Raw genomic sequence first — 13569 nt, 5'->3', positions numbered from 1 at the left:
ACCTTCTACCCAGGGTTATGGAGCTCCGCGCAGATTAAGATTCCATATTACACCCCTAGCTGGAGGTTTGAAAACAAAGCACTTCATATACTCAGCAAAGTGTATTTAACTACTTTGCAGTTACAGGAAAAGTCCTGCAAGGCATTGGGACTACTTACAGCATCCAGGCACCAGTTTTACTGATTCTTGTGACATTTGGAGGTGTTAACTTTCAAAGGGTATGAAGTTGTACCTTCTACCCAGGGTTATGGAGCTCCGCGCAGGGTAAGATTTCAGGTATCACCCCTGCCTGCATGTGTGAATAACCAACCCATCTCAGACACCACAAAGTGTATTTAACCCCTTTACAGTTACAGGGAAAGGTCTGCAAGGCCTTGGGCCTACCTCCAGCCTCCAGGCAGCAGTTTTAATGAATCTTGTGACATTTGGAGGTGTTAAGCTTCAAGGGGATGAAGTTGTACCTTCTACCCAGGGTTATGGAGCTCCGCGCAGGGTAAGATTCGAGATTACACCCCTAGCTGGAGGTTTGAAAACAAAGCACTTCATATACTCAGCAAAGTGTATTTAACTACTTTGCAGTTACAGGAAAAGTCCTGCAAGGCATTGGGACTACTTCCAGCATCCAGGCACCAGTTTTGATGAATCTTGAGACATTTGGAGGTGTTAAGCTTCAAGGGGATGAAGTTGTACATTCTACCCAGGGTTGTGGAGCTCCGCGCAGGGTAAGATTCCAGATTACACCCCTAGCTGGAGGTTTGAAAACAAAGCACTTCATATACTCAGCAAAGTGTATTTAACTCCTCTGCAGTTCCAGGAAAAGGCCTGCAAGGCCTTGGGCCTACTTACAGCATCCAGGCACCAGTTTTACTGATACTTGTGACATTTGGAGGTGTTAACTTTCAAAGGGTATGAAGTTGTACCTTCTACCCAGGGTTATGGAGCTCCGCGCAGGGTAAGATTTCAGGTATCACCCCTGCCTGGATGTGTGAATAACCAACACATCTCAGACACCACAGAGTGTATTTAACCCCTTTACAGTTACAGGGAAAGGTCTGCAAGGCCTTGGGCCTACCTCTAGTCTCCAGGCAGCAGTTTTAGTGAATCTTGCGACATTTGGAGGTGTTAAGCTTCAAGGGGAAGAAGTTGTACCTTCTACCCAGGGTTGTGGAGCTCCGCGCAGGGTAAGATTCCAGATTACACCCCTAGCTGGAGGTTTGAAAACAAAGCACTTCATATACTCAACAAAGTGTATTTAACTCCTCTGCAGTTCCAGGAAAAGGCCTGCAAGGCCTTGGGCCTACTTACAGCATCCAGGCACCAGTTTTACTGAAACTTGGGACATTTGGAGGTGTTAAGCTTCAAGGGGATTAAGTTGTTCTTCTACCCAGAGTTATGGAGCTCCGCGCCGGGTAAGATTCCAGATTTCCCCCCTACTGCACGTTTGAAAAGAAAGCACTTTACATACTCAGCACAGTGTATTTTTCTCTTTTGCGGTTCCAGGAAAAGGCCTGCAAGGCCTTGGGCCTACTTCCAGCATCCAGGCACCAGTTTTGATGAATCTTGTGACATTTGGAGGTGTTAAGCATCAAGGGGATGAAGTTGTACCTTCTACCCAGGGTTATGGAGCTCGGCGCAGGGTAAGATTTCAGATGTCACCCCTAGCTGGATGTGTGAATAACCAACACATTACAGACACCACAAAGTGTATTTAACCCCTTTACAGTTACAGGGAAAGGTCTGCAAGGCCTTGGGCCTACCCCCAGCCTCCAGGCAGCAGTTTTAATGAATCTTGTGACATTTGGAGGTGTTAAGCTTCAAGGGGATGAAGTTGTACCTTCTACCCAGGGTTATGGAGCTCCGCGCAGGGTAAGATTCCAGATTTCACCCCTAGCTGCACGTTTGAAAAGAAAGCACTTTACATACTCAGCAAAGTGTATTTAACTCATTTAGAGTAACAGGAAAAGGCCTGCAAGGCCTTGGGCCTACTTCCAGCATCCAGGCACCAGTTGTACTGATACTTGTGACATTTGGAGGTGTTAACTTTCAAAGGGTATGAAGTTGTACCTTCTACCCAGGGTTATGGAGCTCCGCGCAGGGTAAGATTTTAGGTATCACCCCTGCCTGGATGTGTGAATAACCAACACATCTCAGACAACACAAAGTTTATTTAACCCCTTTACAGTTAGAGGGAAAGGTCTGCAAGGCCTTGGGCCTACCTCAAGCCTCCTGGCAGCAGTTTTAATGAATCTTGTGACATTTGGAGGTGTTAAGCTTCAAGGGGATGAAGTTGTACCTTCTACCCAGAGTTATGGAGCTCCGCACCGGGTAAGATTCCAGATTTTACCCTTAGCTGCACGTTTGAAAATAAAGCACTTTACATACTCAGCACAGTGTATTTATCTCCTTTGCAGGTCCAGGAAAAGGCCTGCAAGGCCTTGGGCCTACTTCCAGCATCCAGGCACCAGTTTTGATGAATCTTGTGACATTTGGAGGTGTTAAGCTTCAAGGGGATGAAGTTGTCCCTTCTACCCAGGGTTATGGAGCTCCGCGCAGGGTAAGATTTCAGATGTCACCCCTAGCTGGATGTGTGAATAACCAACACATTACAGACACCTCAAAGTGTATTTAACCCCTTTACAGTTACAGGGAAAGGTCTGCAAGGCCTTGGGCCTACCTCCAGCCTCCAGGCAGCAGTTTTAATGAATCTTGTGACATTTGGAGGTGTTAAGCTTCAAGGGGATGAAGTTGTACCTTCTACCCAGGGTTGTGGAGCTCCGCGCAGGGTAAGATTCCAGATTACACCCCTAGCTGGAGGTTTGAAAACAAAGCACTTCATATACTCAGCAAAGTGTATTTAACTCCTCTGCAGTTCCTGGAAAAGGCCTGCAAGGCCTTGGGCCTACTTACAGCATCCAGGCACCAGTTTTACTGATACTTGTGACATTTGGAGGTGTTAACTTTCAAAGGGTATGAAGTTGTACCTTCTACCCAGGGTTATGGAGCTCCGCGCAGGGTAAGATTTCAGGTATCACCCCTGCCTGGATGTGTGAATAACCAACACATCTCAGACACCACAGAGTGTATTTAACCCCTTTACAGTTACAGGGAAAGGTCTGCAAGGCCTTGGGCCTACCTCTAGTCTCCAGGCAGCAGTTTTAGTGAATCTTGCGACATTTGGAGGTGTTAAGGTTCAAGGGGAAGAAGTTGTACCTTCTACCCAGGGTTGTGGAGCTCCGCGCAGGGTAAGATTCCAGATTACACCCCTAGCTGGAGGTTTGAAAACAAAGCACTTCATATACTCAACAAAGTGTATTTAACTCCTCTGCAGTTCCAGGAAAAGGCCTGCAAGGCCTTGGGCCTACTTACAGCATCCAGGCACCAGTTTTACTGAAACTTGGGACATTTGGAGGTGTTAAGCTTCAAGGGGATGAAGTTGTACCTTCTACCCAGGGTTATGGAGCTCCGCGCAGATTAAGATTCCATATTACACCCCTAGCTGAAGGTTTGAAAACAAAGCACTTCATATACTCAGCAAAGTGTATTTAACTACTTTGCAGTTACAGGAAAAGTCCTGCAAGGCATTGGGACTACTTACAGCATCCAGGCACCAATTGTACTGATACCTGTGACATTTAGTGGTGTTAAGCTTCAAGGGGAAGTAGTCACACCTTCTACCCAGGGTTAAGGAGCTCAGCGCAGGGTAAGATTTCAGGTTATTCCTCTTGCTGGAGCTGATAAAGCACAACACTTCACATGCTCAATAAAGTGTACTTCACTCCTTTACAGTATCAAAACATGGCCTTTTGCCTGTTTCCAGCCTCCAGGCACCTGTGTTTTTAAAACTTGTGACATTTGGAGGTGTTCAGCTTCAAGGGGATGTAGTCGCACCTTCTACCCAGTGTAATGGAGCTCCGCGCAGGGTAAGATTTCAGGTTTCACCCCAGGCTGGAGGTGTGAAAATAGAACACTTACCATACACACCAAAGTGCATTTAACTCCTTTACAGTGTCGGAGCTAGGCCTGCAAGGCCCTGGGTGTGTTTCCAGCCTTCTGGCACCAGTTTTACCGATACCTAAGTCATTTGGGGTTGTTAGGCTACAAGGGTATGAAGTCACACTGTCTACCCAGGGTCATGGAGCTCAGCGCAGGGTAAGATTTCAGGTTTCACCCCTGCTGGAGGTGTTAAAGCAAAACACTTCACATGCCCAATACAGTGTATTTCACTCCTTCACAGTATCAGGAAAGGCCTGCAAGGCCTTGGGCCTACTTCCAGCCTCCAGGCATCAGTTGTACTGATAGTTGTGACATTTGTAGGTGTTCAACTTCAAGGGGATGAAGACGCACCTTCTACCCAGGGTTATGGAGCTCAGCGCAGGGTAAGATTACAGATTTCACCCCTAGCTGCACGTTTGAAACGAAAGCACTTTACATACTCAGCAAAGTGTATTTAACTCCTTTGCAGTAACAGGAAAAGGCCTGCAAGGCCTTGGGCCTACTTCCAGCCTTCAGGCACCAATTTTACTGATATCTGTGACATTTGGTGGTGTTAAGCTTCAAGGGGAGTAAGTCACACCTTCTACCCAGGGTTAAGGAGCTCCGCGCAGGGTAAGATTTCTGGTTATTCCCCTGGCTAGAGGTGTGAAAAGAAAACCCTTCACATGGTCAATAAAGTGAAGTGCACCCCTTTACAGTATCAGGACAAGGCCTGCAAGGCCTTGTGCTTGTTTCCTGGCTCCGGGCACCAGTTTTACTGATGCTTGTGACATATGCAGGTTTTCAACTTCAAGGGGATGAACTGGCACCTACTACCCAGGGATATGGAGCTCAGCGCAGGGTAAGATTTCAGGTTTCACCCCTGGCTGGAGGTGTGAAAACAAAACACTTCACATGCCCAATGAAGTGTATTTCACCCCTTTGCATTATCAGGAAAGGCATGCAATGCCTTTGGCCTATTTCTAACCTCCAGGCACCATTTTTTGTGACACATGTAACATTTGGAGATGTTAATCTTCAAAGGGATACAGTTGCTCCTTCTACCCAGGGCTATGGAACTACGCGCAGGGGGAGATTGCAGGTTTTCCCCTTGGATGCAGGCGGAGAGGTAAAACGCTTCCCTCAAATCCAAGGGGAAAGGCTGCAATCTTACCCTATGCCGAGCTCCGTAGTTCTGGGTAGAAGGAGTGCCATTGTCCCCTTGCAGCTGAGCACATCATAATTTCACAATTATCACTAAAACGTGTGTTTGGTGAATAGAAATGTGCCCATGTCTCTGCAGGCCAAGGCATGATATTTCAAATGGGTGCATGTACCTTTTAGGCTAGGTGAAGTGTTTTCATTTCTTCACCTCCACCCGTGAGGGAAATGTTGAATCTTGCCCTGCGTGGAGCTCCAAATCCCTGGGTAGAAGGAGTGACTTAGTGCCCTTGAATCGGAAAACCCCATAATGTCACAAATATCACTAAAGCAGGTCCCTGGAGGCTAGAAATGCCCCAGTGCCCTGAAGGCTCTATTCTGATATGGTGACTGTTTTTTTGTGCAGTTTTGGTCCATGTGAAGTATTTTATTCTTACACCTCCATCCCAGGGAAAGGCGTGAAATCTTTCCCTGTGCGGAGCTCCATATCTCGGGGTAGAAGGACTGACTTTGTCCCCTTGATTCTGGAAACCTCATTGTGTCAGATATATTACTAGAACAGGTTCCTGGAAGCTAGGAATGGGCCTGGGTACCTGAAGGGTAAGATCTGAAACTGTGAATGGTGTTCATGTACGTTTTGGACTATGTGAAGTGTTTTCTTTGTGTTTCCTTCTACCTACATATAAGGCGAAACCCTGTAATTAGACCTCAATCAGGCTGCCATGCGCAGAATCTGATTTGTGGGCACAGGTCGCACTCTTGACATCCCATTTGATTCAGGAGTGGTCCCCACCCCAGCCATCGAGCTCAATACAACAGTGATAGTCAAAGGCCTCACTCTGTAGTGTGGGATGTATGTTGTAACAATCAGATTGCGGTACATTACATTGCTGTTTTAGGGGCTTTCCACGACTTGCGCGGGAGGGCGCTCTACACTCAGGAATAGTATGATTTACTATTCCAACTCCAGCCTAAGTAAGGTAGGGAAGGTGTTGGAATTGCAAATCGCACTATTCCTTAGTCTAGTGCGCCCTCCCGTGCAAGTCGTGGAGAAGACTTGCGTTGTAAATGCAGCGATCGAAATGTACAGCGGTGTTTTGACCGCGTTGTTATGGTCGGGTCCCGTCCAAAGATGTCACCTGAGATGTAAACCTAACTCCAGCTGTGAAAATCAGCTCAGCAGAGGGCCTCCGTGCAGGTACTGGGGTCACCGTTTCAGGTGCATTCACACCCTCTGCTCTCACTCTGGGTGCCATTAAGCATGTAGGTCTGACTCGGCCGCCTGCCTCTATGGTGTCACTGTGTGTTTATTATGTTTACTGTGCCCCCGTCTCGTCCAGCTCGGTGCTTGGCAGTGAATGCCCTCGGCCTGCATGTGAAGCTACCAGCGCGCAGCCGCCTTGTGATGCCCGTGAGTCTTGATGCCGGACCGTGCCCCGCTGCTTGTGAAAGTCCCCCCGGCTGCCCCGGAGCCTTGGGTGCCACAGCCGAGGGTGCAGGCGCGCGGCGAGGGCCCCCCTGGCCCCCGGGGGGCCGGGTCTCTCTGGCGTTGTCTCCGCTCCCCGCGCTCGGCCGGCGGAGCCCTGTGTTACTTCGGCCCGGTGCAGGAGGCGCTCCCCGCGGCCCCCGGAGCCCCATGGTGACTCCACTTGGCCCGCTCCCTGCAGGAGGCCCCTCCCGCCCGCGGGCCGCCGCTCCCGGCCTCAGAGCGCGAGGGTGGACCGGGGAAAAGGGTCCCGGAGCCCGGGATTCCGGTCACGGAGGCGTCAGCCACCGGGGGAGGGCAGAGATTCACGGCGGATTGCAAGCCTCTGTGGACGGGGTCGGCTGAAACGGGGGCGGGCACGGGAAGGGGCTGAAGCTGGGCTTCTTTTCATGTGTGCACGGGAGCGTGTGTTTAACGGATTGTGGTTTAAAACTTTGAAACTCCGATGGTAGGAAACACAAATGTCAGCTCGGAGCAGAGAGCCGAGTGCGCCTCGCACAGCCCTCTCTCCTCGGGACCAATCAGGGGCTGGCTCCTCCCTATATATGCACGGGGCTCGGGCCGAGGTACATTTCCGTTCTGTGACAGCGTCAGCGTCGAGACTTGCATAGCAATGGCAGAAACCGCTCCAGCCGCCGCGGCTCCTCCCGCTGAGGTCGCCCCCAAGAAGAAGCAGAAGAAAGCAGCGGGGGCCTCCAAGGCCAAGAAGCCTTCCGGTCCCAGCGTGTCCGATCTCATCCTGAAGTGCGTGACCGCCTCGGCCGAGAGGAAGGGAGTCTCCCTGGTGGCCCTGAAGAAGGCGCTGACCGCCGCCGGCTACGATGCGGACAAGAACAAGAGCCGCGTCAAGGTCTCCCTCAAGAGCCTGGTCAGCAAAGGCGCCCTAGCTCAGCTGAAGGGCACCGGGGCCTCCGGATCCTTCAAGGTGAATAAGAAGCAGCTGGAAGGTAAGAAGGCGGCCAAGAAGTCAGCCTCCAAGACCAAGAAGCCAGCCGCCAAGAAAGCAGCCCCTGCCGCCAAGAAGCCCAAAAAGGCTCCCGCGGGGGTCAAGAAGAGCCCGAAGAAGGTCAAGAAGCCAGCAGCAGCCAAGAGCCCCAAGAAGCCCAAGGCTGCCCCCGCCAAGAAGGCTGCCAAGAGCCCAGCGAAAGCCAAGGCGGCGAAGCCCAAAGTAGCCAAGAAAAGCCCTGCCAAGGTAGTCAAACCCAAGGCAGCCAAGCCCAAAGCAGCGAAGCCCAAAAAGGCAGCGCCCAAGAAGAAGTAAGGGCTTGCACCGAGACACTGCAAACACAACGGCTCTTTTAAGGGCCACCACCCTGTCTAGAAGAGAGCGTGTTCATCCCCACCTTTGCACCCACCCAATGCCCCACTTCTCAAAAATAAACCGCACAATGCATCCATAGGGCACCTTTCCACGCGCGAGTGCCGCGTGTGATCTTGGCCATATAAACGGCTCTTTCGGGGCTGCGTGGATTGAAATCGGTATAACATAGACAATAAGGGGGTCTGGGAGTTATAAGACCTCCGTTTATAATGCATGTGCAATAACGTGTGTGTCTCGGTGCTTTCACTGTACCCGGGCAGACTCGATGTAGTGTCTGCATAAAGCAGAGGATTGTGCTCTTTCAATCGAGCAGCAGGTAACGGGGGAGTGTTCCAGGGTGAGCAGGGGCGGGTAAGAAGGGGGTCTGGGAGTCATAAGACCGGGGTTTATTATAAACGTGTGTGTGTGTGTGTGTTGGTGCTTTCACTGTACCCGGGCAGACTCGAGCGCAGGTAACGGGGGAGTGTTCCAGGGTGATAAGGGCAGTGTGCTTATGACATCTCGGGCTCCTCTCCCGGGGGACCGGGGTCGAGTCGTCGGCGTGACTAGTAGTGGATGGACGGACACGGAGACAAAGGCTGGCCGAGGCGCGGGCTCCGGCTCCGGCTCCAACTCACGTCATTCAACCGGAGGCTTCTCTTTTATCCACAGCTCATTGGACAGCTAGGCTGCAGCCTCCCGTTCAGTAACCAATCGTTGTACACCGCGGGCTATTTTCGAACGTAGGGCGGTCTCTTCAGCCAACCAGAGCAGCCCTCCGTCTGTGAGGGCATAAATAGAGCTCTTTCCCCGGTAGACGCCATTCTTCCTCGCTCGTCGCTGAGAGAGACCGCTCCCGCCATGGCCCGCACCAAGCAGACAGCCCGCAAGTCCACCGGCGGCAAAGCGCCCCGCAAGCAGCTGGCCACCAAGGCAGCTCGCAAGAGCGCGCCTGCCACCGGGGGAGTCAAGAAGCCTCACCGCTACCGGCCCGGCACCGTGGCTCTCCGCGAGATCCGCCGCTACCAGAAGTCCACCGAGCTCCTCATCCGCAAGCTGCCCTTCCAGCGCTTGGTGAGGGAGATCGCCCAGGACTTCAAGACCGATCTGCGCTTCCAGAGCTCCGCCGTCATGGCCCTGCAGGAGGCAAGCGAGGCCTACCTGGTCGGGCTCTTCGAGGACACCAACCTGTGCGCCATCCACGCCAAGAGGGTGACCATCATGCCCAAGGACATCCAGCTGGCCCGTCGCATCCGAGGCGAGAGAGCCTAAGGAGACAGACCGACCCGAACAACCACCACAACGGCTCTTTTAAGGGCCACCACCCTGTCACCTTTGAGCTTCTCTTATCTGCCATGGCATGGCCTACAGGTTAGGGAGGAGGGGCTGTGAATACCACGAGCACCGGGCAACTTATACCGCTTCTGGGGAAACCAGAGCACTCGGTGTCCACAGTGCACAAACACCTCTTCCACGTGCCCTTCATTTGAAGCGTTGTTTGGGTAGAGGGTTGTGGTAGGGATCCGCGGGTCACAAGCCACCGCTTTTGGGCATCTGTGCTCCCGGTACATCGGGTTCTGAGAGTACCACGAGTACTGGGCAACTTATACAGGCTCTGGGGGTGACCAGAGCCTTCCGTCTTCACAGTGCACAAACACCTCGTCAATGTGCCCATCATTTAATGGCGGCAGGGATCCGCTGGTCACAAGCCAGCGCTATGAGGCATCTGGGCTCCCGGTACATGGGGTTCATGTGTCTGATTTCGGTAGCGTTTGCCCCGGGGCGTATTGTAGCCGTTCCCCTGGGTCTGGAAATACAAACACAACGCTAATTAAACCGGCACACATTAAAGCTGCTCGCCCATAACATGGAAAGCAAATTGCCCGGGAGTAGCTGTGTGAATTGCCAGCAGGTTTATATAACGTCATCGTTACATTACAGTGCATAGGTGGCACTTGGTCCCAGGGAGGGCTCATTCATATAGACATGTTTATTGAAAGAGGCAAAACGGGCTGCCTGCTCCATCGTCCCTCGGTGTGCAGCAAACCCCGGGAGAGCGGCGCTATCTGCGCTCAACATTACCCTTATAAAAACACATATTCTTCTGTCATACTAGGGTTACATTAGCTCTTAGGGGAGGAAGTGGTTGGCCCTTAAAAGAGCCGTTGTGTTCGTTGGGGTGCGCCTGGAAGCCTTACTTGGCGCTGGTGTACTTGGTGACGGCCTTGGTGCCCTCCGACACGGCGTGCTTGGCCAGCTCTCCGGGCAGCAGAAGGCGGACTGCGGTCTGGATCTCCCGTGAGGTGATGGTGCGCCGCGAGTTGTAGAGAGCCAGTTTGGAAGACTCTGCAGCGATGCGCTCAAAGATGTCGTTCACGAAGGAGTTCATGATGCCCATGGCCTTGGAAGAGATGCCGGTGTCCGGGTGCACCTGCTTCATCACTTTGTAAATGTAGATGGCATAGCTTTCCTTCCTGCTCCTCTTGCGCTTCTTACCGTCCTTCTTGGGCGGCTTGGAGAGCGCTTTCTTGGAGCCCTTCTTGGGAGCCGGCGCGGACTTGGCTGGTTCAGGCATGGTCGAGGATCTTTCACCGCGTGCTGTGGAGCCGAGAGAAATCATGTTTGGGCGGCCCCACTTGTATTTATAGCCAGGGCGTGCAAAGCAGCTTCTTCCCGGCTCTCCCTTCTCATTGGCAGGTATAGGCCGGGCCCCCACTTCCTATTGTAATGCGGTTCTGGGACACTGATTGGCTAAACCATAGCACGCCTTCCTCCAATGAGAAGTACTATCAACGACTAGCTGTCAACCAATCAGACGCACCCGAAGTCTTTATATTACCGAGTCCAGCAAAAAGAGCAGTATCATTCTCGCTGTTGTGTGACTGAGACTGTACATCGATCGCCATGTCTGGACGCGGAAAGCAGGGAGGAAAGGCCCGCGCCAAGGCCAAGACACGCTCTTCCAGAGCCGGGCTCCAGTTCCCCGTGGGCCGTGTGCACAGACTGCTCCGTAAGGGAAGCTACGCCGAGAGGGTGGGCGCCGGTGCCCCCGTCTATCTGGCTGCAGTGCTGGAGTACCTGACCGCCGAGATCCTGGAGCTGGCTGGCAACGCCGCCCGGGACAACAAGAAGACCCGCATCATCCCCAGACACCTCCAGCTGGCCATCCGCAACGACGAGGAGCTGAACAAGCTGCTGGGCCGAGTCACCATCGCCCAGGGAGGAGTCCTGCCCAACATCCAGGCCGTGCTGCTGCCCAAGAAAACCGAGAGCCACAAGGCACAGGGCAAAGCAAGCAAGTAAAGGCCCGCAGACCCCCGTGGAAATACACCCTAAACACAAAGGCTCTTTTCAGGGCCATCCACAGACTCCATCAAAGAGCGTATCCGTGCCGAGGTGTTACTCTGGCGGCTTCATAGATGCGGCAGCGCCCGCGCCGTCGCTTCATAGGTGGGACACACTCCAAGCCCTCGGCCCTGCATATAAATGTTGCCCCCGTCCCCAAAGCCCAGCTTCGAGTCCGATATCCATAATGTTTTTTCTAATAAAAATCCTATATTTATTTGGCATCTTTTTGGGGCAGACGACACAACCGGGCGCGAGATGGGGACCGTTACGGGATTGCAGGCGGCCAGACACAGCGGGGTGGTGCCGGTGAGGCCTTTAACGTGTGTTGGGCTCCATTAAACATGTCCGAGGCTTCTGTTCATATTGGGAGGGGGCGCCGAAAGAGAGGGTTAGGCGGGCCGCGGTCACAAGTAGGGGCCGGGAAGAGAGGTGCCTTGGGCTCGAGACGTGGACAGTGTTACGGGGTTGCAGGCAGTCACACACAGCGGGGAGGAGCCGGTGTGGGCTCCATTGAAACATGTCCTAAGCATCTGTTCATATTGGGAGGGGCACGGAACGAGAGGGTTAGGCGGGCCGCGGTCACAAGTGGGGGCCGGGAAAAGGGGTGCCTTGGGCGCGAGACTTGGACAGTGTTACGGGGTTGCAGGCGGTGTCACACAGCGGGGTGGTGCCGGTGTAGGGCTCCATTGAAACAAGTCCGAGGCTTCGGTTCATATTGGGAGGGGGCACCGAACGAGAGGGTTAGGCGGGCTGCGGTCACAAGTGGGGGCCGGGAAGGGAGGTGCCTTGGGCGCGAGACGTGGACAGTGTTACGGGGTTGCAGGCGGCCACACACAGCGGGGTGGTGCCGGTGAGGCCGTTAACGTGTGTTGGGCTCCTTTAGAAATGTCCGAGGCTTCTGTTCATATTGGGAGGGGGGCACGGAACGAGAGGGTTAGGCGGGCCGGTCACAAGTGGGGGCCGGGAAGGGAGGCGTGTGCGTGTGTTTGACTGTGGTCTGTGCGCCGGCGGCAGCAGCTGAGCCAACCCATGACAAAGGCGGGCTGGGAGCCCGCTCTTTTTCAAACGGCAACGGCCTCTCCAGCCCCCGCTCCCTGCAGAGGGCGGGCCGGGGCCGGGCTCTCCCGCCTCACAGGGCGGGCGCTTGGACTCCCTCGCAGGTCCGCAGCTCCTCCATATAATCAGCCGGTGCGGGGGCTGGAGCTATCACTTCTGCTCACAGCACCGAGAGGAGAACATGTCTGGACGCGGCAAAGGAGGGAAGGGGCTCGGCAAAGGCGGCGCCAAGAGGCACCGCAAGGTGCTCCGGGACAACATCCAGGGCATCACCAAGCCGGCCATTCGCCGCCTGGCGCGCCGTGGCGGAGTCAAGCGCATCTCCGGCCTCATCTACGAGGAGACCCGCGGAGTGCTGAAGGTTTTCCTGGAGAACGTGATCCGGGACGCCGTCACCTACACCGAGCACGCCAAGAGGAAGACCGTCACCGCCATGGATGTGGTCTATGCCCTGAAGCGCCAGGGCCGCACCCTCTACGGATTCGGCGGTTAAACACTCGACTTGCCCACGGAAAAAAAAGACAAAACAACCCAAAGGCTCTTTTAAGAGCCGACCACCATGTCTTGTGAGAGCTGGGTCTATGAACTATTATTCCCGCAGCGCAGGGCTCCTATCTAGGCCCCCACTCGGTCGGGAGGGGAGGATGGAGGGAACCCGGGGATTTGCTCCGCAGCCACTCTGCTCGGGAAGGCGGGTTCAGCCCGGCCCAGGGTCCGCCACCGTAGAGCCCTAAACTGGTAACCTAAGGCGGGTTCAGGGGACCTACATCATGGAGCCATGGACTGGGGACCTAAGGCGTGTGTAGCCCGCCCCAGGGTCTCTTTATCCTGAGGCCCGAAACTGGGTAGATAAGGCAGGTTTAGCACGGCACAGGGCTCCGCCATCATGGAGCCCTGGACTGGGGACCTAAGGCGTGTTTATCCCTGCCCAGGGGCCCGCCATCATGGAGCCCTGGACTGGGGACCATAAGGCGTGTTTAGCCCGCCCCAGGGTCCCGTTGTCCTTGGCCCCGAAACCGGAGAGATAAGGCGTGCTTAGCCCGGCCCCGGGGACCGCCACCATGGAGCCCTGAACTGGTAACCTAAGGCGGGTTCAGCCCGGTTCAGGGGCCCACCGTCATGGAGCCCTGGACTGGGGACCTAAGGCGTGTGTAGACCGCCCCAGGGTCCCGTTATCCTGGGGCGACGAAACTCGGGAGATAAGGCAGGTTTAGCCCTGCCCAGGGGCCCGCCGTCTTGGAGGCCT

At 54.1% G+C, this 13569-nt stretch overlaps 5 protein-coding genes across 5 annotated transcripts; 4 read left to right on the top strand and 1 right to left on the bottom strand.

Moving 5' to 3' along the window:
• Positions 1-7206: 7206 nt before the first annotated feature.
• Positions 7207-7930, top strand: LOC147669111 (histone H1.01-like). Its single transcript, XM_086948218.1, has one exon. The coding sequence runs from the start codon at positions 7233-7235 to the stop codon at positions 7878-7880; it is 648 nt and encodes a 215-aa protein (XP_086804344.1). The 5' UTR covers positions 7207-7232; the 3' UTR covers positions 7881-7930.
• Positions 7931-8765: 835 nt separating this feature from the next.
• Positions 8766-9191, top strand: LOC147669110 (histone H3). Its single transcript, XM_086948216.1, has one exon. The coding sequence runs from the start codon at positions 8781-8783 to the stop codon at positions 9189-9191; it is 411 nt and encodes a 136-aa protein (XP_086804342.1). The 5' UTR covers positions 8766-8780.
• Positions 9192-10060: 869 nt separating this feature from the next.
• Positions 10061-10521, bottom strand: LOC147669109 (histone H2B 1.2-like). The gene has a single exon (XM_086948215.1). The coding sequence runs from the start codon at positions 10492-10494 to the stop codon at positions 10114-10116; it is 381 nt and encodes a 126-aa protein (XP_086804341.1). The 5' UTR covers positions 10495-10521; the 3' UTR covers positions 10061-10113.
• A 302-nt stretch (positions 10522-10823) lies between these two features.
• On the top strand, positions 10824-11246 carry LOC147669108 (histone H2A type 2-C-like). The gene has a single exon (XM_086948214.1). It carries the CDS (start codon positions 10824-10826, stop codon positions 11220-11222), a length of 399 nt encoding a protein of 132 aa, XP_086804340.1. The 3' UTR covers positions 11223-11246.
• A 1241-nt stretch (positions 11247-12487) lies between these two features.
• Positions 12488-12854, top strand: LOC147669107 (histone H4). The gene has a single exon (XM_086948213.1). The coding sequence runs from the start codon at positions 12505-12507 to the stop codon at positions 12814-12816; it is 312 nt and encodes a 103-aa protein (XP_086804339.1). The 5' UTR covers positions 12488-12504; the 3' UTR covers positions 12817-12854.
• Positions 12855-13569: the final 715 nt, after the last annotated feature.

The sequence above is a fragment of the Lissotriton vulgaris genome, unplaced genomic scaffold, assembly GCF_964263255.1.
Source record: "Lissotriton vulgaris unplaced genomic scaffold, aLisVul1.2 SCAFFOLD_6546, whole genome shotgun sequence".
NCBI lineage: Eukaryota > Metazoa > Chordata > Amphibia > Caudata > Salamandridae > Lissotriton > Lissotriton vulgaris.
The sequence above is the reverse complement of the archived record's forward strand: the minus strand, read 5'-3'. Positions and strand labels throughout refer to the sequence as shown.